The sequence below is a fragment of the Sceloporus undulatus genome, chromosome 4, assembly GCF_019175285.1.
Source record: "Sceloporus undulatus isolate JIND9_A2432 ecotype Alabama chromosome 4, SceUnd_v1.1, whole genome shotgun sequence".
NCBI lineage: Eukaryota > Metazoa > Chordata > Lepidosauria > Squamata > Phrynosomatidae > Sceloporus > Sceloporus undulatus.
In genome coordinates this window covers 109,713,823-109,738,363 of record NC_056525.1, presented here as the reverse complement: position 1 = coordinate 109,738,363, position 24,541 = coordinate 109,713,823, and the positions used below count along the sequence as shown (strand labels likewise).

The 24,541-nt window shown below is 39.9% G+C and overlaps 1 protein-coding gene across 1 annotated transcript in view; it reads right to left on the bottom strand.

Moving 5' to 3' along the window:
• Nucleotides 1-24,541, bottom strand: part of ABCA4 (ATP binding cassette subfamily A member 4) — a 121,624-nt gene that overhangs the window by 42,699 nt on the left and 54,384 nt on the right. Inside the window, 6 exon segments of the mRNA XM_042463556.1 lie at nucleotides 1,556-1,733; nucleotides 9,271-9,483; nucleotides 13,754-13,852; nucleotides 15,621-15,825; nucleotides 18,842-19,063; nucleotides 22,161-22,383. Of these exon segments, the coding sequence (XP_042319490.1) occupies nucleotides 1,556-1,733; nucleotides 9,271-9,483; nucleotides 13,754-13,852; nucleotides 15,621-15,825; nucleotides 18,842-19,063; nucleotides 22,161-22,383 (1,140 nt within the window).

Here is a 24,541-nt window from a genome sequence, read left to right as displayed (position 1 = left end):
TTACCAAATGTAAGTGCCTCCCACACCAGTTTCCTATTCTCTCATCAAACACAGGATTGGGGCCAAACATTTGCAGAGATAACTTCAAGCTTGGCGCCAAGGGAACATAAAGCATGACTCTTTTCTGTCAGAATCTCCTAAGAATAGTGAAAGCTACTCGACCATCTTGAAGTGCTGCAACATAGGAGTTTATTGCATTGCCTTTGCTCCTGGAATAGATGCAGGATGTAATTTTAAGAAGGTGGATCTTATTGCATTTCCCCATCACTGAACAGTACACAGCCTATATGCAACCTGGGCTTCTCTGGGCTTTTCCCGCTTCTTTTCAAAAACAGGATTTCCCCATTCTTGAAAAGCTGCGGTAGATTGCCTGTGGGCTGCGTACTGTCCAGCAATGGGGAAATGTGATGAGATGGGCTTTCTTAAAGTTACATTCCATGTCTATCGCAGGAGCAAAGCCAATGTAATAAATTCCATAGTCAAGGGGTACAAATTCATTTTCTGTTTCGTCAGAAAAGATGGGTTACACTGGGTCCATATGACAAAAACCGTGATTTAGTTTGAAGAATAGGAAGAATTCCCTGATAGTACAAGCTGTTTGACAGTGCAACAGACTGCTTCAGAAGATGATGGAATAACCATTGATGGTTTGTTTGTTTGTTTATTTATTTTATTATATCCCGCCTTATTCCCAACATAGGGACTCAAAGCGGCTAATAGCAAATTTAAAAACAATACAGTTTAAAACAGTACAACATTAAAATGTATAAATATAAAACATTTTTAAAATTAAACAATTTAAAAGTTAAACCAATTTTAAAAGTTGGTTATTAAACAGAGACTACCTATCAGGAAGCTTGTGTTTTGGCAAGGAGTTAGGCTAGAGGACCTTTGAGATGCTTTCCATCTCTGTAATCATATGAAGGAGAGGGACATCACTGTGGCAATATTCACAGATTTAAAAATTTTGACCTGGCCACGGCATATCACAGATACTCCAAGGAAAACTACGGACAATGGAAAGCCAAAGAAATGTTTGTCCAGATCCCTGCAAAACAATGCACCTGGAACTCTCCTGGGCCTCAGGGGCATATCAGCTTTGCTGACTTCACAGTTTTTTCATCTCTTTCAGACAATAGACTCCCCGTCTCTCTGAGCATACTGACCCCAGGAAAATGCTGCTCTTCCAGAGAGACATCTGCTTTTGTTTCTCCTATTACTTCCACATTTATAAGACAGGCATTTCCTTCTTCCAAGGTCTTGGCTGTCTTGGAAAAAATCCCACCCTTTCTCTTCCTGAAGTCAACATGAGGGTGATACGAGTTTATAATTTACATTAGTTAAGATAGGAGAGAAAGAACAATCTTCTGTAGTGAGCAAGACAGTCAGCTGCATTTTTGAAGATTTGCTACTTAGTCTGAAATCCTTAGTGTTCAAGGGGACCAAATTTATGGCTATTGAATATGAAAAAAAAATTGAAACAAACAAAATAAGCCATGTACAAACTTTATACCTAATTGAGGGCTAGTAGAAACCTTATCTCATACTGACTCACATTGTGGTTGTCTTCCCAGCTCCGTTGTGGCCAAGGAAAGCTGTGATCTGACCTTCATAGAAAGTAATATTCATTCCATCTACTGCTGGCTTGGAGCAATTGGGAAAGATCTTCACCAGGTTTTCAATGCACACACCTGGAACCAGGCCTGAAGGCTCTTCTTCAAAGTAAACGTTTGCTTGATGCAAAAAGATGTTTTTTTGTAAAACATAAGGAATGTAGAACTGAGTTGTTTGGCCACAGTGTTCACACAGCACAACACATCACAATACTAGAAGCAGTAGCCATACCACAACCATTCAAAGTACACAACTGTTTTTGAGTTGTACTATTGTAAGCTGGGGAAATATTAAAGAGCTGCAAAGGCTTTTTTAGAAACTGTTGGAAACAGTGTAATATAAATTGACCATTGCAGCTGAACTGATGCACATTGTTTATGGGTCCAGGACCTGCCTGGCCCTGGACCCATAAACATTTTCATATTTTGCTGCCCAAGGCAGAGAGGTAAATGGCACCCAACTCTCAAAGTCAAGGCATACAGAAATTAAAGACTCCCAAGCTGTGTTTGTACCTGTGAGAGGAAATATCAAAACTCTCTCTCTCCCTTCTTGGCATTAAAGATACCACATATTTATTGCACATTTAGTACATTTAAAAAGCCCCTAAAAATATGCTGTCCAATTTGAGCAAATGCACACAAACAACTCGCCATGCAGTGACATACATCAGATAAGATTAAAGTGGCCTCTGTGTTGTGCTAGCTTTTAGAGAAGAAGTGAGGAAACTCTGACTCTCCATTGACCAATTTGGTTTGGGCTTCTGGGAGCTGAAGCCCAGAACATCTGGACAACCAAAGGTTGCACATTCCTCCTTTTGAGACTGCAGGAACAGGTCTGTTATCTTTAGAGACTGTGACATTTGGCATGAAAAAGAGCCATCTGTCCAGATGCACACATTTCCCCCCCTGAAAAAAGAGAACAGAACAAAAACACCATAGTTTAAAATAACACAATAGTCTTTTTGTCTTAGTGGGAGCAAATCACCCTTGTGCGGCAGGACAGATCAAGGCCACAATCACTGCAGGCTGTCCAGAGGACAGAGCTCTTAAGACTGCCATTTTGAATGCCACCATAGAAATTGTTTTATTTTACTTAACTGTGAGCCAAAAAAAATAGCCTTTGAAGTAAACCATCCCCTTGGGCATACATGTAGATGTAAATCAGAGCCTGTTGACTTATGTTTATCCAAAATATCTCAAGATTTATAAGTGGGAGTGGATTCCATGAAGATTGTTTACTAATTTTCCCCCAGTATCAGATAAATTATTAAGGAAAAGGCAGCCATTCCAGTCAGGGTATGCCCCAATTCAAGGATATGCCGTTGGCTAGAAATGCCTAAGTCTCTCCCACCCTAATAAAAAAAGATTATTTGAAGTGAAGTCGTCTTACCTCTTCTGGCTTGAATTCAGTATCTGGGTTGCCCCTGGATGTTTTCATACCTAAATAGCTGCTTATCTAGCTGGGATGCTGTTGCCTGGATGCATCCCGGGTTGAAGCCTCACTCAGCCAGACAATTTTTGAATTTGGAAGGTCCACGACTTCGAAAAAGTGCTGGCTGAGCGAGGCTTTGACCCGGGATGCATCTGGGCAGTGGCATCTCGGCAAGATCCTGATGGAGAGGGGGGATATAAATAAAATTTTATTATTGTTGTTGTTGTTGTTATTATTATTATTAGAAGATAGGGGGTGATTTAAGTATGATAACATCCAGGGGCATCCCAGATCCTGAATTTAAGCCAGAAGAGGTAAGCCAGTTTATTTGTTCATGGGAGAAACTCCTGCGTTTAACTAACACAAGTGATATTTTCTCCAATTGAATGAAAATAATTAAATGTTCAGCAGCAATGGTCCATAAGAAACTTCCAGATGTTTTTTGCTTACCAATGAAATGGCTCACATCAGAAAATGATGTGAGCACTCTCTTTATTAGTCTTTGAACACAAAGTGGAGTTTGGGCCTGGTTTCTAAACAGCATTCACTTTCATTGTGGTCTTATATATTGTTTAAAATCTAAGCTTATTCTGGGATTTTTGGTGTATTTTTAATGGAGTCTGGACAGTGACTCTGCTTTAAGATTACATTAGCTCACATTTTTCTGCCAAGATTGGTGGGAGACGGGAAACATCTGTATTTAAACAGAACCAGAGGTGAAGTAGGAGGTAAACTAAACAGCAAGTCAGAATTAGGGATTCAGTGCTATGCTTGGTGAGATTTTGTGGCATCAGAAAGGAATAGGAAGGCCTCCAATACTCCTCCAATGGTCACCCTAAGTAGGTGGATTCATTCCAGGGCCTGAGGGCACTTTACTGAGAAACTGCAATCTGCAACGCACTGGCTCACAGCATAAGGTGGCAGTTCAGGTATTCTAGCAGCTCCTGACAATTTATTTCCCACCATTCTCCACTCTCATTCTAGGGCCCTTGACACAGCAATTCTCTATTCTCCCAAGAAAGTGCAGATTACAGTTTAAGGTTGCAACTTTAACAACTGCAAAGTAAAGGGAAGTTGTAAGACTAAAAAACCCTCCTCATTGTAGTACCAGGTATAGACCTGACCAAGCCACATATATTTCTGCATGGCAGGGGGTTGGATTAGATGGCTCTTGCAGCTCTTTCAACTCTCAGATTCGATTATCATTCCTGCGACAAATTTGGCAGTGTTAAGAAACAGACTGGACCCCCTCTGTCTGATGTGTACTGGTGAGAGACGCTAGCTTGCGTTCTCTTAGGGCTTATCTACAATCTTCCCCGTGGGCCTGCTGCATCCTATTTACATGATACAGGGCCAAAACCCTGATCAGATCCAGACTGTCTTCATGATGCCTGCACTCAGTTCGGGGCTACCTCCCCCTAACATTCTAAAAACCCACTATTTGTTGCAAGTTTTCAGTTTTCCCAGTGATCACTGTGGCTGCCTTTTCCCTCTGTTTCCTGAGATCAGAACAAAGTGTCCAGCATTGATAAAATGGCTGGGTGCTTCGTTATCACCTTGGCAATGGCACCAGGAGACTAACGGGTGGGAAGACAGATGCCTATCGTTCAATACAAGAGCTGAATACCCACAACAAAAGAGAGCAGGTAAGGGGCAAATATAAGGGGAATTCAGGGTCAGAATACTCCAGAGGTAGCCCACAGTATTCTGTAAGTGAAGAAATGGCCTTAGCCACTCAGTCCCATTCTCTTACACACACCTGCTCTCTACCTTCTCAATCAGTTTCCTCTACAAAGAGCACTTTCTGCAAGTAAAGTAAAATTTCTTTGCAGAAATATTATTTTCTGTGCAGAATATGCTGCAGATGGGGAGTGGAGTCTTCTAAATGAGGATTAAATCTCACAAATAGCAAAAATGGTTGAAGAATAGGTTTTTTGAGCAAGAATAATCATGGGCTGATAAGACTCTTTGTAGTTTGCGACTTATTCTGTACAAAATTTGTATCATTTTTTTTGCACAACAATATCATTTTCTGCACTGAGAAGCAATCTGTACAAAAACATTATTTTCTGGCAGAAAGTGCTATTTCCTGTGCTAAAATGTTGTTTTTTAGGCAAAAACTTGCATGTAGATTTTGTGTAAAATAAGTCCACAACTGCAGCATATTCTGTGCAGAAAACAGCATTTTCTGTGTAGAAAATATATTTCTGCAAGGAAATTTTACTTTACATGCAGAAAGTGCTGTTTTCTGTGTAATATAAAATCAACAATTTTATACTGAATATGTAAAAAACTGTGACTAGTCCGAAAAACTGAAATTTTTAAAGACTTTTTAGAAGAAGGAATAAATGGCTAAAATTACTTGTTTTCTTTGAGAACAAAATTAGCAAAGAAATTACATCCCTATTAAAGAAAAGGAACAAAGGAGAATGTCCAGTCCAAGAAATTGTTCATTCAAAGAATTATGCTATTTTCCCATCTGTCTTAATGAATATTTTTCAAAACACAGCCATCGCACAAGCTCCCTAAAGGTCACAGGTTAGAAAGGGGAATGCCAGATATTTCTTCTAAGTCAGAGGCAGGTCAGTTTCTAGAGCATTTGCTACTGTAAGAAACTGGGATCTGAAGAGCTAAATAAGCTAAGATAACAAGGTGCAAAGAGGAGGTTTGATTAAGTGATCTCTGTCTGTGAACAGGCTAGATCTTTTTGAACAACTGCTCTGCTTTCATTCACCCATCATCACAGTTTGAATCAGGATTGTTTAAACTGTTCTGGGAATTTATTTTCTTTTTGCTCTCAATGGCAGAATCACTAAGTAGTGCAAAGATGTACAGTGAACAGGGTGCACAGCCATTTTAAACATATTTTACCTCCATTAACTAAAACTACAGGGCTGCCCAAAAGGCTGTTCCTTATATATATATTTAAAAATAATTTAATTACTCGGGTGTGTTTGTTTTTAAGCCCTACTTCAGATTTTCTTGTTCTCTCAACTCTCTGAAGCCCTGGGGATAAAATAATTTTCTTCCAACAGAGAATCAATAAACAATGGTGCAATTTTGATTTCCAATGGAAAAGACTTAGGCCTGAAACACACAGGTCAAATGAAGCAGATTTCAGCCACTTTGGGGGTGTGGCATTGATGACGCACCCCACCAAAGCAGCCAGAAGCTGCTCCAATGCTGTGATCTGGTCCAAAGGACTGGATCAAAAAAGAGCCATTTTAATTCAGCTACTGTGGCATGTGGCTTGGGACCAGCGGCAGTAGCCATGTGGCTACTGCAGTCCCAACCTGATCACTGCCTCTGGCCGCTCCTCCCTGGCTGTCTGTTCTGCCCCTAAGCTACACAGTTACATTGGAAGTCTCTTTGGGTAGAAGTTAACCTTTGCCTGCATGAGTAGCTACCATTTCCTCATGCGTGAAGGTTCTGGATCACAGATGAGCTGCTGAGTAGAGGTCTTTTATGGGAACCCCTGGAAGAAATGTTTAGTGGTATACACCAATGCCGTCCTTTAAATTACCTATCAGTACTCCAGTCACCATATTAGGGCTTGCCATCCACGTAACCTCAAATCTGTGTATGGAGAGCTTGTGGGTGTACTGTACAAAAAAATACTAAGGATTCTGTATGATGTGATCTAGGAGGAGGTGAATGGGTATATGTCTAGGGAAGAGTTACTGCACCAAGTGATGCCAACCCTAATGATGCCACTGGAATGTATATTTTGTATTTATTACTGGGAAGTTTTGTTCTCCTTGGTACGCTCATGGGCACAGGTAAGAATGGAGAGCCACAGACCCTAGCAAACATCACTCCCCTGATTTTCTTCCTTCTCTTCTACTTTGAGAGAGGACGGTCAGTATTTGCTGCTAGTGGTGTGCAGGTGCTAGTACATTTGCATACAGATGTCAACATTAAGAGGTACTGATAGGTAATTTAAAGGACAGCATTGGTATATACCACCAAATGTTAAAACAACAATGATAGTAGTGATGCCATATATGCATAAATATCAGAAACAGTTGGGACATGGATCCACAATGCATAATGTTTAATTACTAACAAGTAAAAACTCCCAAACACATTGGTTTGGCCATGTATATGAGGCTCCAAAAGCATGTTTGGGAAAGTGCTATTATTTCTGTTGGCTGATGGGGGAAGGATTCTTAATAAATTTGGCAGAATGAAGGGGTAAAGCTTTTCCTGGCTTTACCATTGCAATTGACAGGATGCAGAGCATAGATGTAACTACTGTAGTTAACAAATAACAAATTACTTGTAACTAATTTATTTTCACAACAACTGAGACCTATGCTCCATGGCAACAATCAGTATGGTGTAGTTGAGTGCTGGATTCTGGGAGACCAGAGCCTGAACTCCTGATTGTGTATGGGAAACTCCACTGGATGATCTTGTACAAGTCACCCACTCTTGGCCTTAGAAGGCGGCAATGGCAAACCCCTCTGAATAAAGTTTGTCAGGAAAACTTTATGACAGGGTCGCCAAAAGTCAGCGTCAACTTGAAAGCATGTCACATCAACAAGTGTTACAGTTGTAACATAATGATGAGCTGCCTAACTCCTTTTGTCGTGTAACCCATACTTTTTATTTACTTTTATAGTTATAGGGGTGTGGCCTTATTAAATATTGGAGAAAGCCTACCACATGGCTCTGGTGTTGGCTAGTGCTGTGCCTTGTGTTGCTGTCTCATGCTCTTTTGTGGTTGCTGAGATGGCGACATGTCTTTTAATTTGGTATACAAAAGTAGCATGTTTAGCATGTGTGTAAGTGCGAGTGAGTGAGTGTGTGTGTGTGTGTGTGTGTGTTAGTGCACCATAAAAAGTACAACCTGGATCCCAGAATTATACAATCAACTGTAAAAACTGATTATAAATTTAATGAAATAACTGGAAATGGTAAGTAAGATATATAAAGAATGAGATATTTTGTCTTCTGTCTTCTTTGGTGATGTCAGCTGGAAGCTAAATGTCTGATTCTTTATTCATAGTAATGCCAGCTGTCAGTTGTTTTTCAATTTCTCTCTCTCTCTCTCGCTCTCTCTCTCTCACACACACACAGACTCTTCTGTCTATCGTATTTATCTATTCTGTCTGTCTAAACAAAAAATCATGTTCTGACCTGCCTTGAGACCTAGTCCTGTGAAAAAGTAGGATATAACTTAAATCAATCAATATCTATCTAATATTACATGGATGGGTTGTCACTGAGCTATGAGAAACTTCCATGTGCCTGTATCCTCAGGTGATACAGGCAAGGAAGAACTATTACTTACTTCTGCCAACTGTGCAAATTGACTCTCAGACATATTTGGCATTCAGAAGATGGTTTCTTAAATGGAAGCTCTCTCTCTCTCTCTCTCTCTCTCACACACACACACACAGAGGAACAGAAGACTTACTCAAATGGATAAGTGACAGGATTCCTTAAAATTGTATGATGGCCAATTACATGCATACCTCAGTTAACAAAGCCTCTGACAAAGAAGCTCCTTTTTACAAAATGTTTTTATGCCCACAGCCCCCACATTTTCTCCTTATCCTGTGTCTACTTCCCAGTAACAAGCAGTAAACAATAACTGTCTCCAGAATCCTTTACTGAGCATGGATCAATAGAGAGAAAAGCGGAAAGCAGGTGTGCTTGCCTCACCACCCACAGTCACCATGTTAAAAATATAGATCTATAAGCTTGACCACCAAAATCAAAATCATAAGAAAAGTGGAGTCTGGTGAAACAAAGATAAAAATCATCTATGGAAGAAGCTTTCAAGTGGTCTCTAGGAGGATCAAAGTGTTTCTTTTTACTTATGCAAGGCATCCCTGACCTGTTTGTTACATTTCATATATGCAAATTGTTAATTCTGAATAAAAAGTTTGCTGAAAATCATTCAATTATGCTTCCCTTTTGTTGTGTAGGAATCTATCCGTATTCTTTCCATGTTAACTGTGCCATTTGCACCCAATTTTTTTAAAAAAGAATTAACACCAACAAACACATCTATTTCATTAATGGAGGTATACCTGTACTGTGTTAGGAACAGTCCTTGAACAATAAAGGTACATCCCTTCATATTTTGCTACATCACTCTGTAGTTATTCACACTGCACACAGAGAAACAAATGGACTGGAAACAAAGAAGCACATTAAACTTCAAATGTATAACACAAAATGAGTCGCGATTACTCCGCTCCTCTCTCTCCTTACTAGGAATTTCATCTTTGTCTTTTGCCTCTGTCTCAGGTTTCCCTTGCTGGTCACACTCTTTTTTTCTTTTGTGTTTACATTTGTTTTCTTTACCATCCTTCTTCTGGCTGTCAGTCTTGTCCTCTCCCTTGTTAGGCTCAGTAGCCAAGCTTTGGCTCATTTCTTCTTCTTCGTCCTTCATGTCCACATTGCCTTCCTTCTCTGAACTTTTGTCTAGGTTAATCAAAAGTAAAGTTATTTTAAGGGACAGCCATAACTAAGCCTCAAATCAGATGACAAACATTGTTACAAAATAGAACACTTGTTCTTTGCAGGGTCTTAAAGATTAGTTTATTTTAAGAACATAGACTTTCTATATACCACAATCCTGCCTGTAAAATGCTGAAGTCAATACAACAGCAGCAATAGCCTGGCCATATGTAGGAACTGGCCTGTCTTACAAAGGATATCAGAAGATAAGTCTCTATTTTTTTAAGGTTGTCTAGTCCCAGCCCAGTGTAAAGATAAAGAACCCTAAGAAAGGAGAGGAAGAGCTTTGAAATTGCCAGTCAACAATTAGTACCTGGACAGTAAAATGAGCAAGAACACAAGTCATCCAATCATAATCTTCCCTGCTCTCCATTTCTATTTAAACAATAGTAATACTATAATTTCTAAGTTCACATCAATACTTTTCAATTAGGACATAAGTCCTTTTCTTGTGTTCTTTGTTGAATTTCCTCATTGTTGGTGACTGGCTCCTCTAAACAGGAAGCACAGAGAGCCATTATTTTAAGAACAAAATTCTTCTCAGTGGACACTTCACCCTAAAGAATCCTGTGGTTGACATAGCTGAAATTTTATTGTCTTCTTCTACAGATTTTATTGCAGGATGCTCATCGCTATAGGATGAAGAGAATATGGTATCCAACTAAGAAATGATAAATTTTAAGGATCTTGGAAGCAAATATGCACCTTCCTTCTTCTGCCTACCTGGGATATGTTCATATTTCTCCTCTACTCAGAAGAAGCCACTAACAGACCACTGACTGTTTAATGGTCATCCTATATAATGATGCTGCACCAAGAAACCATTTAAAAAGAAATAAATAAATTCTTGGACTGTTGTTACCCAAACAAAAACTGAACATTTCAGTCTTAATTTAAAAAGCAGCTTTTCAGAAAAGATAGCTTAGGAATGGGGGCAAGATCTCCATAACGTATGCTTGGTTGAATATACTGTAGCTCTTTCAAAATAAAGAAAATAGTTATGTAAACCACCAAATGCCTAGGACTTTTGACTATATTTGTCTAACAAAGTTTAGGGCTAAGTATCTGTCTGGCTGAAGTATCTTCTTAATTAAAGAACTAGGATTTCAAACAAAGCCAAAAGGAAGTTTCGTTCCTAAATCTTGTTGTAAAATAAAGCCTAGATGATAATACTGAGCTATGTCTGGTATTCTCACTATGAAGTTGTTTCCTATTTAGCTATGTGTTGGATTCATAGCTGTCTTACTGCTTCAGTGATCAGGGTGTGTCTGACTCTCCTACAATTTTATGTCTCTGTTTTGTTAACTTTTGACTACAAATGGCACAACAAACTACTCAAAAGGACCACATGCTATAGTGCTCTTTGTCTTTGCACTTTTCACTTTCGTTGTGCTTGTAGCCAAACTGGAACACATTAGGGTCTCCACCTATTTCCATTAAATATATCGTCTTCTTCTCTTTCTCCTTTCTTCATTTCTCAGCCAAAGGAGAAAGGGGGAAGGAAGTAGATCTGAACATTCATCTCCAACCAGTAAGTACTGGGACAGCTGTTGCTCCTTCAGGCATCTTTACATATCTGTTGTGAGCTTTCACAGGGTCCCTTCCTTGTTAACACTTACAAGGTGATGGTTACATTCGTTTTCTGGCATATTAAAGACTAAAACGTATGTCATGAAATATCTTCTTTTTTTGGCATGAGGACTGGCTAACGGGGTTTTTATTCTTTCTTGTTGTATTCGTTTTAATCTTGATGTATATTTTGTGTTTTTTACTGTTTTATTATGCTGTTAACCGCCCTGATCTTTGGAAGGGCGGTATAAAAATAAAAAATTTATTTTTTTATTTTATTTTATCTTCCATGGATTACAGTCAAGGACTAGATATTGGTGCTAGCTACTTGTCATCATATCACTTACCTATAGGCAGTGGTAGGACAAAGCACCTGGACTATTCAGGTTTATTCAGTTGTCTCACTAATAGTGAGCCAGTGTGTAAAAAATAATAATAAAAAAATCAGGTGAACCAATAAAACACTAACAAAATGGTAATTCCAAAGTGGGCATGAGTGAGTGGGGACTTGCTCCCGCTCCCCCAAAAAATCTGCTAGGGGCCATACCTTCTAACATGGGAACCACCATACCATATTTTCAAATTTAAAAATTTGGGGAGGGGGACTCACTGTGTGCCTTTACAGCAACGTGCACATCTTGTCACTGCATCCCTTGTTGCCCAGCTATAAGCACTTCTAGCATCCTAAAATTTAGTTGCAGAAATTTAGCTGCCACTGTAGGGCATCAAAAGCACACACACACAAAAGGTGGGTGGGGATGGCCATGCAGATCACAGGCATGATATGGATGAATGATATACTGTATTAGATGCTTTGTTGTAACATTTTAAATTATGCTTTCTAGCAAATGTCCTTGTTTTTTCTCTCTGAATCTAAAGACCTTTTCAGACACCAAAGGCTACAGAACCTCTTTTAAAGTAATTAATCCACAAAAATAAAATAAAACAAAATAAATTAAAAATGGCATCTTATTCTATCTCAATAATGTCTTCCAATAAGCTTTTCCTAAACTTTCCAAAAGTTGTTTGAAGTTTTGCAGTATCATTCCAACATATGTTTATTTTGGAAGCCAGAAAATAGAAGAGATGTCAATAGGAATAACCAGACTTATCCTCTGTCCTTCAGAATTCCTCTCACAGTATGTCCAGTGGGAAAGCTGTACTTTCAGCTGAGACTGCAACAAAATGAAAATCCTTTTCAAAGGAACAATGTTGCTGCCTCTTTTGCTGTGACCCTAACATGTGTAGAGATTGGGATGATGCTGGTGGGAGAGGTTTCAGAGTGTTTAGAGAGAGGATTAGTCCCCTGCTGGCCCAGAAGTGCCTTCATCTGCTGAGAATTTGATGCGAACGGCCTGTCATGGCTGATGCACTATTATGTGAGAAGGGAGAGGAGCAGAAGGACTATGCAAAGAGAAGCCTTTCTTTTCCCTTCTCTATGGTATAGCCACTAAGTGTTACTATGGTTCTTGTGAATGCTGAATAAACAAACCCCAAAGAAAAAGTACATTTATGAATCTATTCCAAACGTCAGAATTACCAAGGTAGTCTAATTCTTTGATAAAACAATGAAGACAGAGCTTGTAATGCTATAGCTTATATTACAATTTCCAGAAACACTTCTGACCTCATAGTGAGTGAGCATGCTCCGTTGGGGATTTTGGATCTTTTGGTCCAAAAAAAATGGAGCTGGGTGACCAGAGAGTTCTTTTAGTGAAACCTGGTCTTTAGATTTACCATTGTTCTTATGCATTCGTACCAAACCAGTCTAGAGCACCTCCTACACAGTTAATTTGTGAGACCCAATTCTGTATCTAAGATGTAGTGTGTGCATCCTTTGATATATCAGAGGCTAAAGATGGCATATTATATAGCTGGAGGACCTGTGGCTCTCCAAATGTATATTGCTTCTTTACCTACTAGGTCTAAGGTATGGATTCCTTTCAAGGACAATAGTTGGGGATGTTAAGCATTAGAATTCAAGAACATCAGGGGGGCAGAATTCCCCCACCCCTGTCTTAGGCATGCTGCTTTTGAATATATGGCCAAAATTCTAGCCAAGAGTCCACAGAGAGTCTAGCTGCTTCTTATAATTTAGTGTCCTACCCAGAAAATCATATCCAGGTAGGAGAACTGCAGTACCAAGCATAGTACAAATATACCTCTTGCAAACTTGCTGGTATTTTTTGTGTTCTGGGCCAAATGTAGCACCTTCTTGTGATACATGAATAGTATGGTCCCACTTGTGGAAGGATGACAAAGGAGTTGTGCAAACAGTGACATCAGAGTAAAGAGTTACCCCAGTGGCAGCCCAGTTAAGATCAGAATCACATTCTGTTCAATCATAGGTATATTCTGCCCTGATGTCATAAAAGTCCTTGTCAGCAATCATAGGCATGCCAGTAGGAGACACTCAAGTCCCATGCCACCCGTTAATTCCAGCATGCTTTATAAAGGTTTCAGACCAAGCACTGACTCATTTTCCAACAGCACTTTAATAACAGTGGGCCACTCAGAGTTCAAAGCCACCTGCTCAGATTCCCACTGTATGTCTGTGTCTAATCTTTTCAATGGCTTCCATAATGAATGCAAGAGTGCATTTGCCTCTGAACGGATCAATGGTTCTTAAGTTATTTTTGAACACAATTTTTTTCACATAACTCACCATCCACAGTTGTTGTTTTCTCAGCCTTTGAGTGCCCTGACCCAAGCCAGTAAGACTGCTGCAGAGGGAAATACCAAGGCAATGGTATCCCATAGTCTCCTGAAATAAAAACAAGTTGGTACGGTGCGTAAGCTCTTTGTATTTTGCCATGGGGAAGAACCTCGTCTATGCAAATCTTGCACTGCAATAATTACTCGGCATTTCATTAGCAACAAACTTCGCTGCAACATTAGAAGTTAGAACAAAGCACAGCCACCCACTACAGTGCTTAAAAACCAGTCTCAGCTCTCAAGATTATGTTTCAGTTTCTTTTCTTTTTTTCAGTCAGAGGAGGGAGAAAAGAATAAACACATTCCATGTGGTTCCAGATGACTTTGTTTTCAAAACTAAAAATTAAATTTAATTAAGGAATTAAATTATTCCCAGCCTGGGGAGAGTTGAATACTTATTAGACAGACTGTAAATGGGAAAAGAAGCAAACCCTGAAATGGGGACTTCCCAGCTAATTTTGTAACAGCTGCATCAATTTCCCCCAACACAGCATCTCCTGATGGGTTAAAACTACAGCTCCTATAATATCAGTATAATGATAGGATGTAGTCTTACATATGTGGAGGACATCAGGTTGAGGAAAGTTGAACTATACAGTCTTTAAACCAATTTATCACTACACATCATTACAGCACTGTTTAGACTCTCGATTCTTGCATGCAAATCTTCATCTCAAATATTATTCCAAAATCCCAGATATGAAGAAGCTCTTCTAGATAAAGTTCCCCTTTTTCCCTTTCTGCATGATTAGTAGCCCTTGGGAAAACTGTAACCTCCATGGAGTTTCACTCTGACACACTACACTACTGTTCACCAAGGAAGTAAAAATGGGGACAGTAGACCTTCTTCTTTCCTTTTCAGCTTGCATTGCTCTTAACACTAGTCAGTAGGTCTCTAGGAAAAGAAGGGGGTGTTTTGACACCAGGATACTGGAAGGGAGGGTGCTTTGCAGATTAGGATAGAAGTTATTTTTCACCTTGGATTTTAACTCAGAGTTTTATAAAACTTGCCTCTTCTTTCAGACTTGCATTCTGAGCCCCCAAAATTCTGATCTGAGCCCAGATATTTCTCAACTAAGGATGTTTTTCTTTTATTCCTTTCATTGGTGAACTGAGCAAAGGAGAAGGCTGTATCTATTTCTGCCTTGGATAGATATGAAAGTTTCTTGAGCTGGAACATATTGTAGTACTTTCTACACAAAGTTTTCTTGTTCGTGACCCAGAAATAGCCTTGCACTAAGCAACATTGATTTTGGAAAACTGTCTTAGCTGAAAGGCAGTGATGAGGTGTGAGCTTTCATTCTATAGATAAGATCTTTTGTGCTGCTTTGTTTTGGGTTTCCAAGACATATAATATGTGGCTAGACAAGTTTCTTGAACTGTGGGGAATTCCTAGTTTCTCTCCCTGAAGGAATCACTTTCCCTGTTATAAAATAAACCTTATAGCTAGTCTTTGGGATCATCTACAGAGCAGTGAATGAAGTGCTTATAATCAGGTGGTGTGTTTGTAGGACTAGCGGAGAGGTCACCTCATCCATCTCAGCCAGCCAAGCTTTACCTCTTTGGCACCGCTGATCTAGCACTTGAGAACCTAGATAAAGTTTGACTTCCAAATCCCAGCTTTCCTTCTCATTGTGCCTAGGGACTGTATATATATGATTCTGGGTTTTTAAATATGTTTGATTAGTCAATCTCTAACTATAACTATATTTATTACTATGCTAAATAAAATTAATTATATCTTTAACTTCTTTTGTCCTTGAACATATCAGTGTGGCCACTTTTATTTAAATGGTGCACCAAAGTGACAGCCATACCTGGGAATACATTGTCCAAGTACCAAGCAAGCAATCCATACATAAAAGCATCAAAGAGCATCATCTCCATAGAAAACAAGAAACTGTATTGATCTCCTTCCAGAGGGCTGTTTCCAATGTTATCCCACTGTAGCCCAAGTCCTTGCTCTTCATATCGTGACAAGTATTCTGTGCCAAATCCAAAAGCCACTGGTGAGAGCAAGCTCTGAAAAAGAAAGGCAAATGACATGAGATCAGCTAGGGGAATGGCAAAAGAGTGGAAATAACTCTTACTAAGTAATTAACATATGTCATACAAATGAATGAAAGTGGGAAGCACCTGTTAAAAATAGTTGCTATTGCATGCCTTCAAGTCCTTCAACTTATGGTGACCTGAAGGTGAACCTATCACAGGGTTTTCTGGGGCTGAGGATGTGTGACTTGCCCAAGATCACCCAGTGGGTTTTCATGGCTTAGCAGGGATTCAAACCCTGGTCTCCAGAGTCATAGTCCAGTGTTCAAACCATTACACCATTCTGTGGAGAGATCTTGTAGCACCTTTGAGATTAACTGAAAGAAAGAAATTGGCAGCATGAGCTTTCGTATACTTCAATCTACTTCCTCAGATGCATAAATGAATGCATCTCAGGAAGTAGAGTGATGTCTACAAAAGCTCACACTGCCAGTTTCATTCTTTCAGATAGTCTCAAAGGTGCTAAAAGATCTCTCCATGTACTGATTCTACAGATTAACATGGCTACATCTTTGAATTCTACACCACACTGCTTTTTCTTTATTTAGTTTCTCAGAATTTAGTGGTGGCCAATCTACTTATCTTCCTTTTTTTTTTTTTTTTGGTGAGAATGCTTACAACTAACTTCAGAATTTCTACATGTATGCACCTTCTTTGTGTATGCCTTTATTTTTGCTTTCCTCTAGCTAAACCATATACATTGTTTCTACATTAAAACACTGCTTATTTTAAGAAATGTATAGAGAAAGAGAGATCATTGATAGGTAACATGGAAGGGGGGAATTTGTGTGCTTTGGGTAATAACTCCAGTTGTTTACTTATATTTCTTTATGTATCAGATTTATTTAAAATCCAGTTTTGTATAACACTGTGTCAAAAGACTCCATTATATTTAAATGTATTGGGTTTAATATTGGGTTCAGGGTAATACTGCAATTTCAAGAGTATCTATCTTTTCCCACAGATTATAAGTATTATGTTTGAATTGCATAAGGAAACAAACAAAGTCAAATGAAAAATAATATCTACATTTCGTTTTGTTATTCCTCTCAACTCAAACTCTGTTCTAGTTCTAACACAATCTGGTCACTATGATAGATTAGGCTGCTATCCTAAGCATACATACCCTCCAACATTTCACAGATGAAAAGCAGGATGTATGTAGCCAAGCAACATCAGAACACAATCAAGATGACAAAAGGTACTACTGTACTGAGGAAGAACACACAAGGCAGGAGCTGTTGTACAAGTTTGTTTTTGCCTGAGCCAACTGGGAAGGGCAAGATTCTGCCCCCTCCTTTCCGCTTCCCCCTGCTGTGTTGATTCAGTGCAAACTACTTTTGCACATTGAACTCTTTACATTAAGTGAAGTAAGCTCAGGAAAAACTGGGAAAGTATGACATTTTAAAAGCAACTAGAAAAGTGGATTAATTGATACTGTCCCTGCAAAACCTGCACTCTGTTTAACTGGAGCTTATTCTACTTCTTCGAGAACTAGGTCAACCACTTAAAAAATACCTTTTCTATTAATGTTATGCAGTTTCTTGTTTGTGTTTCTAATGCAGTACTGGAGAATTCTGCCTTCCCATCCCCACTACTGGGAATATTGGAGAAAAAGCTCCTTTCCTCCTAATTTTACTACCAAATCTTGGGAAGTCATTTGCACTCAGCCCTTTAGAAATATCAATTGGACACTGCAACCCTATGGTTCTTGGGAACATTTCCCAGCACACAGAATCCCACCCAAGGTTGTAAATGATGCCTCAGCCTTAGATAAGGTGATCTGATATCAGATAACGGATGTTTTACCTCCTGGAGGTTTCTCTGGTGGCTTCCATCCAATGTCAGGCAGAGGTTCACTTTCAACTTCAGAGCGGGAAGAAATTAGTGTGTTGATGGAGGGTTGGAAGGAAGGAATTTATGTACATCTATGGGACTAGCTCCCAAATAGAACTGAGAAAAATACTTTTTTTTAGGAGGCTATGCATTCCATAATTCTTTCACTAGCATAGCCACTGGCCATACTGAAGAGAGTTCTGTTTCAAAAGAGGATTCTGAAGATATGGACTGCATCTGCACTGCAGATGTAATGCAGTTTGACACTGCTTTAACTTCATTGCCAAGGCCCAATGCTATGGAATTCTGGAATTTGTAGTTTTCTGCGATACTTAGCCTTCTCTGCCAAAGATCTGAAGTGCCACAACAAACTAGAAATCCCAAGATTCCATAGTGTTGAACCATGGCAGTTAAAATGGTATCAAACTGTATTATTTCTGCAGTGAAGATGCAGCCATAGCCATGAGCAGAGGGCATCTAACTCCTTTTAGTGAAAGGGGAAATGCAGTCCTTGTGTAGAGGTAAAAGAACAGATATTCAGCCTCTCCTGGCAGGGCTTTGAATGCATCTCTTTACAAATAAACAAAAATTCACATCAAAGTTGAGAAACCTATTGAAATTATTTTTCTTTTTTTATTGATCTCTTGCATATAACTTGATCTTACATATAACTATATAATTATACACTTTGTACTCACAGTATATCCTTTTCCCATGTTTTGAGGTTATTTTGATGTCAAAATAATAAAAAATAAGCGATGCAAAAAAATGTAAACATGCTACACATTTGCTCAAGTTATCCAGGTTCTATAATTTAGCTTTCTGTGGCACAAAATGTGCCAGATGTTTAATGCTTAACTTGAGCCATCTTTTACTATGAAGTAGGATTATGTAGGATGGTCACCATCAGGGAGGCTGTAGACTAGCAATAGATTTCCTGTATCAACAAGGGACTGAGCTAGTCACTAGATGTTCTTGTGGGTTACTCCCAATCCTGCAATTTTATGAAGACAACCAGGAATGAAAGCACTGAGCCTCAACAGCTGCTTACATATTTTTTAAAAAATAAACAGAGTGCTTGAAAGGGTTAGGAATATGTGACAAAAATTCTGTAGGCTGCAGAGAAAGAGTGATGTGGAGAAAGGTTTCTTACTGCCATAATCTTGATGTTAGCAGTCAGACGATCCTGCCATGCAAAGCAGACAATGTGGGGCAAGTAGAGAGTGAAGTAGATGACTCCACTACAAGCGGCTGCCATATTAGCCTTGGAGAAAAAGGTACTCAGCAAGAAGCACTCCATGATACTGGCAGATGTGAAGGTCAACAGGAACAGAAAGAGGAGATGAGGGTTGCTGTAATGAAGCACATTGCCATACTGCATTGGAAAAGGGAAGGGAAAGAAAAATAAAATATCCAATTAATCACTTATTTCCATTTAGTGTACACCAGAGGTCATTCTTTTGTCAATGGTATTTTCTTGTTCATAATTACCCATAAAGTGTTTGAGCATTCATGCTACAATCATTTGAGTTGTTATTGTTATGTGTGTTCAAGACAACTCCAAGTTATGGTGACCCCACTACAGGATTTTTTTTTTGGCAAGGTTTATCCAGAAGAGGTTTGCCACTGCCTCCTTCTAAAGCTAAGAGACTATGACTTGCCCAAGGTCACCCAATGGTTGTCCATGGCTGAATGGAAGATGTAGTGCTTTGCTCTGTCCGTTGTGTGTGTTGCCAATGTGGTGCTGCAATATTCATGGAAGGTGCTGAAATATTTGCTAGTGCAAGAGACTGCTGTAACATTTACAGAGTTATGATTAGAGCTCTGGATATTTTCCTTGTTGTTGTTGTGTCTTCAAGTATTTCCAACTTACGGCAACACTAAGGTGAACCTATCACAGGGTTGGGTTTTGTGGGGGTTTTGGCGAGATTTGTTCAGAGGAGGTTTGCCATTGCCATCCTCTGAGGCTGAGCATGTGACTTGCCCAAAGTCACCCAATGGATTTCATGGCCAAGCTGGGAATCGAACCCTGGTCTCCAGGGTCATAGTCCAACACTCAAATCACTATCCCACACTATACATAAATTCAACTGATGCTTTTATCCCTGGAAGGGAATGCATTAAAATACAGTCATCCCTCCATGTTCACGGGGGTTAGGAGTGAAGGCCCCCACAAATATGGAAACATTGTGAATAATCCATCCCCCCATGAGAGGGCCCTTACAGGTCCCCTCTCGACCTCTGCCATGCCTGGATTGGGTGATCCAGGCATGGCAGGGGTATAGAAAGACCCTTACTGTCCCCTCCAGACCTCTGCCATGCTTGGATCACCCAATCCAAGCATGTCAGGGGTCTGGAGGGGACCCAAGGGGACCTACGGGGTATTTCAACACCCCTGCCATGCCTTGATCGGGTGATACAGGCATGACAAGGGGACGGAGGGGACCCACAGGGTCTTTCTCCAACCGTCATTCCTGGATCAACCGATCCAAGCATGGTAGGGGTGCCACAGGGGTCTTTCTCCACCTCTGCCATGCCTGGATCACCCAAACTGGGCATCGTAGGGAAGGTAGAAGGGGCCACGTGAGGTCTCTCCTGACCCCTCTGATGACTGGATCAACTGTTCCAGGCATGAAAGGGATCAGGAGAGACCTTGCAAATTACCCAATTTGTGAATTCCAAGTTCATGAATTATTAGGGACGACTGTAGTCCCAAAGACTGAATTATCAGAACAAACTCTGACTATTCATCTCTTTTCTCTCACCTAGACAACTAGTCACAGAAAAAGAGGGTTGGAAAAATCAGGTTTACTATCAGGCTGATGTGTTAGATAGCTGCTTCCAGTGTTCCAAACCAGCACAAGAGTTGCAACAGGAATTGTAGTCCAACACATCTGAAGGAATTAGCCTGGGACTTATTTAAACTGGTGGGGCACAAAAATCTAGCCAAATAATAATAATAATAATAGTAATAATAATAAGAAGAAGAAGAAGAAGAAGAAGTAATGCATATTCAGAATAGTCCTTGGGCAAGTCACAGACTCTCAGCCTCAGGAGAAGGCAATGGCAAACCTCCTCTGAACAAATCTTGCCAAGAAAGAACTCTGGTGCCACAACAAACTACAGTTCCCAGAATTCTGTAGCATTGAGCCATGGCAATTAAAGTGGCATCAAACCAGATTATTTATGCAGTGCAGATGCAGCCTAAGAAAAATATACTGGATACAGCAGTCTGAACTCTGAGCAGGAAGTTTGACTCAGTCCAGAGGAAAGGGAGAGAAATAACACCACCCCTGTTGCTGTATGCAAGCAAAACTAACACGTAATCACTACACAGTAGTACCAAATGTGAAGCAATAACTATAGAAATGCCTGGCCAGACCAACCCAGGATGGCAAAGTTGATATCTCCTATCAGTTCAGGTACTAACACAGGCTTACAAAAGGTAGTAAACAGTGTTCTAAAACACACTGCATAAGTGATCCAGTTTGAGGCCACTTTAACTGCCCTGGCTCAGTGCTAGGGAATTCTAGGAATTGTAGTTTATTGTGGCATCAGAACTCTCTGACAAGGTTCAATGTCTCACAAAACTACATTTCTCAGAATTCCCTAGCATTGAGCCAGGGCAATTAAAGCAGTCTTGAACTGGATTATTTCTGCAGTGTGTTTTGGAACAGTGAATACTTTCCCCCCATTAAAATCAGCTCTGCTAATTTAGAAGTATTTATACTTTAGTAAGATTCCAATCTTCAGGTTCACTGTTATCAGTAATTTTTCCTCTTTAGAACACAGTAGCTCACAACAATATAATCAAAAGAGCACTTTATATTAAACAAATGGGAAGAGCAAGCTGAAAAGTGCATCTGATTTTATCTAAGATAACATCAAGCTGTAAAATATGTTTAAGTCTAGGACCAGCAAAAACAAAACAACAACAATAACAAACAGTGAGGTCCACACTCAGTATGAAGAAATGGAACTACAATACCAAAAATCTAAGGGTCAGTCTAAAGAATATTTTAATACCACGAAAATCTATGAGGGAAGGAAATACACAGTGTCTTTAGAAGAGGTTGCAAAACCATGTTTACAAAGTGTGTGTGTGTGTGTGTGTGTGTGTGTGTGTGTGTGTGTGTGTGTAGAGCCTCTGTTTTAGAGGCATTCTTGGAGTGAATGCAATGTTTAGAACGTGACCTGTCAAGCCTAATCCAACCTGAGGCACTGTCAGGAAGGCAATCTTGTGAGTCTCAGGATTGAATTTATCAGTCTCTGTCAAGCACTGATGCTGCCTTTGGGGGCTCCTTAAAGGAATGTGCCTGCTGCTACGTGCTCAGAAGAGGCCAGACCTCCAGCATGCTTCCTCCTTTTCTTATGTATAGCTCCCATTGTTTCCTGGCTATATCTGCAGAGCAAGTGTAAAATGGCACGTCTGGGGAAACATGTAACAACTCCCACCCTGAGGTGATATTTACCATAATGAGTGCAGTCAGGAGAAATGTGCTCACAGCCATCATGATAAAACTGTCTAGGAACCATGTGAACCAGATCACTCCATTAGTGACTCCCCTGTTCTTCATGGCTTCCTTCAGTCTCATTTCTTTTTCCAGCACGATGCTCTTTACTATCATGGAAATGGAGTAGATCCAAGCCAGCACCATGAAGATGGGGAAAGAACGGTTCAGAGTAACCATGAAGCTACGCAGACGAGAAACAAAATGGGAGTGACAAATCATTTCCAAGAAGCAACACAAAAGCAGATTAGCTATAGATGTAGATTTAGATATAGATGTAGGAAGTGTCAAATTGGTGCAAATGCATGAGAAACAGCATGTTACTATATTTATTGCTTCTTCCCCCTCCACCCAAATCACATTTTCCCAAGCCCAAGACGTCTTAGGCTTTCTCTCCTTTCGTTCTAAGTAATCTCAGCTATTTTATTCCTACACATAGAATAACCTTTACAGTACTAATATATTTTGCTTGTCATGTGGTTCTTCTTCTTTTTTTCTTTTTTAAAGATGTAACCTTATTGGAAAAGTATTTGGCTCTTTGTGTTTAAAAGATTATCCCGCACACGTGTACCTGCCCTTTGTCACATACAGAAGTGGACCTGCAACTGGGTCTCTTTGGCATTGCCAGCTGCAGTTCAGATGGTGAGGATGGTGTTGGGGAGCTGTGCCAAAAAAGAGGAGCTGTTCAGGGGAGCTGCTGGCTTCTTCCTATTCTCTGTTCCTCTTCTCCTCCCAAGGCTGGAATGTGCAGTGCTTAGCTGAAGAAGGTGTGGAGAAGTTAAGTGTGACCACCTGACTTATGTAAGTTTTGACCTTAGTGGTTTACACTAAGGGTTTAGAGTATGTAAAATTTTTAAAATGCAAAAGGAAGCATTGGAGGAGAGCATGCCTCCACAGGTGCATTCCTCCCTTCCCCATTTTAGCTAAAAGTCTTGTTCTTGTTCAAAGAGACTCACAAACAGTAATGAATAATCTTTCCTTGTAATTCGCAGGTAGCAATCTTGTTCTGAGGCCCAACGGCCCAACACTCTGTTGCTTTCATCACTAGAGTCCTGTGATCAGTTACCCACCTTTCCCAAAGATGTAATCCTGAAGCTGATTCTGCTCTCTTTCCCTCATTATGCCTCCATGCTGAGATAATTAAGTCAGCACATGGAGAGGTAGCAATTAAAGGACAAAAATAAGCCCGCACGGACACATCATGTGTTTATGGGATTATTGCTGTCTGTTGAGTTGTGAAGGTGGGGGGAGGCACCACATTGGGATCCAAATATAGAACATAGCAATGATAGCATTAGCCAGAGATAAAGGGAACAGGTAAAAGGAATCCAGAGCTGGAAGATTCCTCACCTTAAATACTAAATGAGATCAAATATGTAAAATGAGTTTTTTGGGGGAGGGGAGGAAGAAGATGGAATATATTCTGTCAAAGGTGGAATATATTTAGCAAGTCAAAATGGCACTCTTCTCAAGTCCATCTCTACTATCAGGCAGAGTGAGGGGTCGACCTCAGGCAGAAGATACTTTGGGGGTAAAGTCATGGCAGTTGTTACAAACAGAGCTGTATGCCCCATGACCTGCTTTCTGCTCCCTAAGCCCACCTGCTGCCCTCAGTTGTAGTGGACCCATGTTCAAATAAGAGTTAACTGCCAGTCCAGCTGGTTTCTATGTGTGGAATGAGGGCACCATCTTCTACTTTTTCAAGGAAGCCAAATGTCTCAGCGTGGCATGAAACAAGGCGTTAGGCTGCACCCCAAAACAAGGACATTTAAAAATGGAGATACATATATAGAGACAAGAGCAGGTACAGTACAAATATCACTAAGTGCTGTCCATGTGGAATCTGCTCTAGGATTATATGTTGCACACAGCTTCACTGTAAAGGCACTGTCAAACCTCATTGTCATGGCATTAAGTCACACCACATTTTTATTTTCCATATTTTGCAACACAAGTGAAAGCTTAATTTTGTTGTTTCTCACTTATGTCAACCCTAAATCAAATCTATCATAGGGATTTTCTTGCCCTGTTTATAGGAAGTTTCCCATTGCTTTCCTCTAAGGGTGAGAGACTTTGATTTTCCATGGCTGAGGAGGTCTCCCAAAATTGTAATTCAACACTTAAAGCAATTACACAGCATTGGCTCTTGATAGCCTAATTACTCCTGATTTTAAAATGTTTTCACAAAATTTAATTTGTAAGGAAAGTAAGTATTTTCCCAACTGGAGATTCCCTCTATGTATAAAATATGTCATGTATGAAATGGCCCTTATTTTATGGTGGGTTTTATCCTCGGAGTAGTAATAAGTCACTGCTTAACAGTTTTCTTAATATCTCAAGTT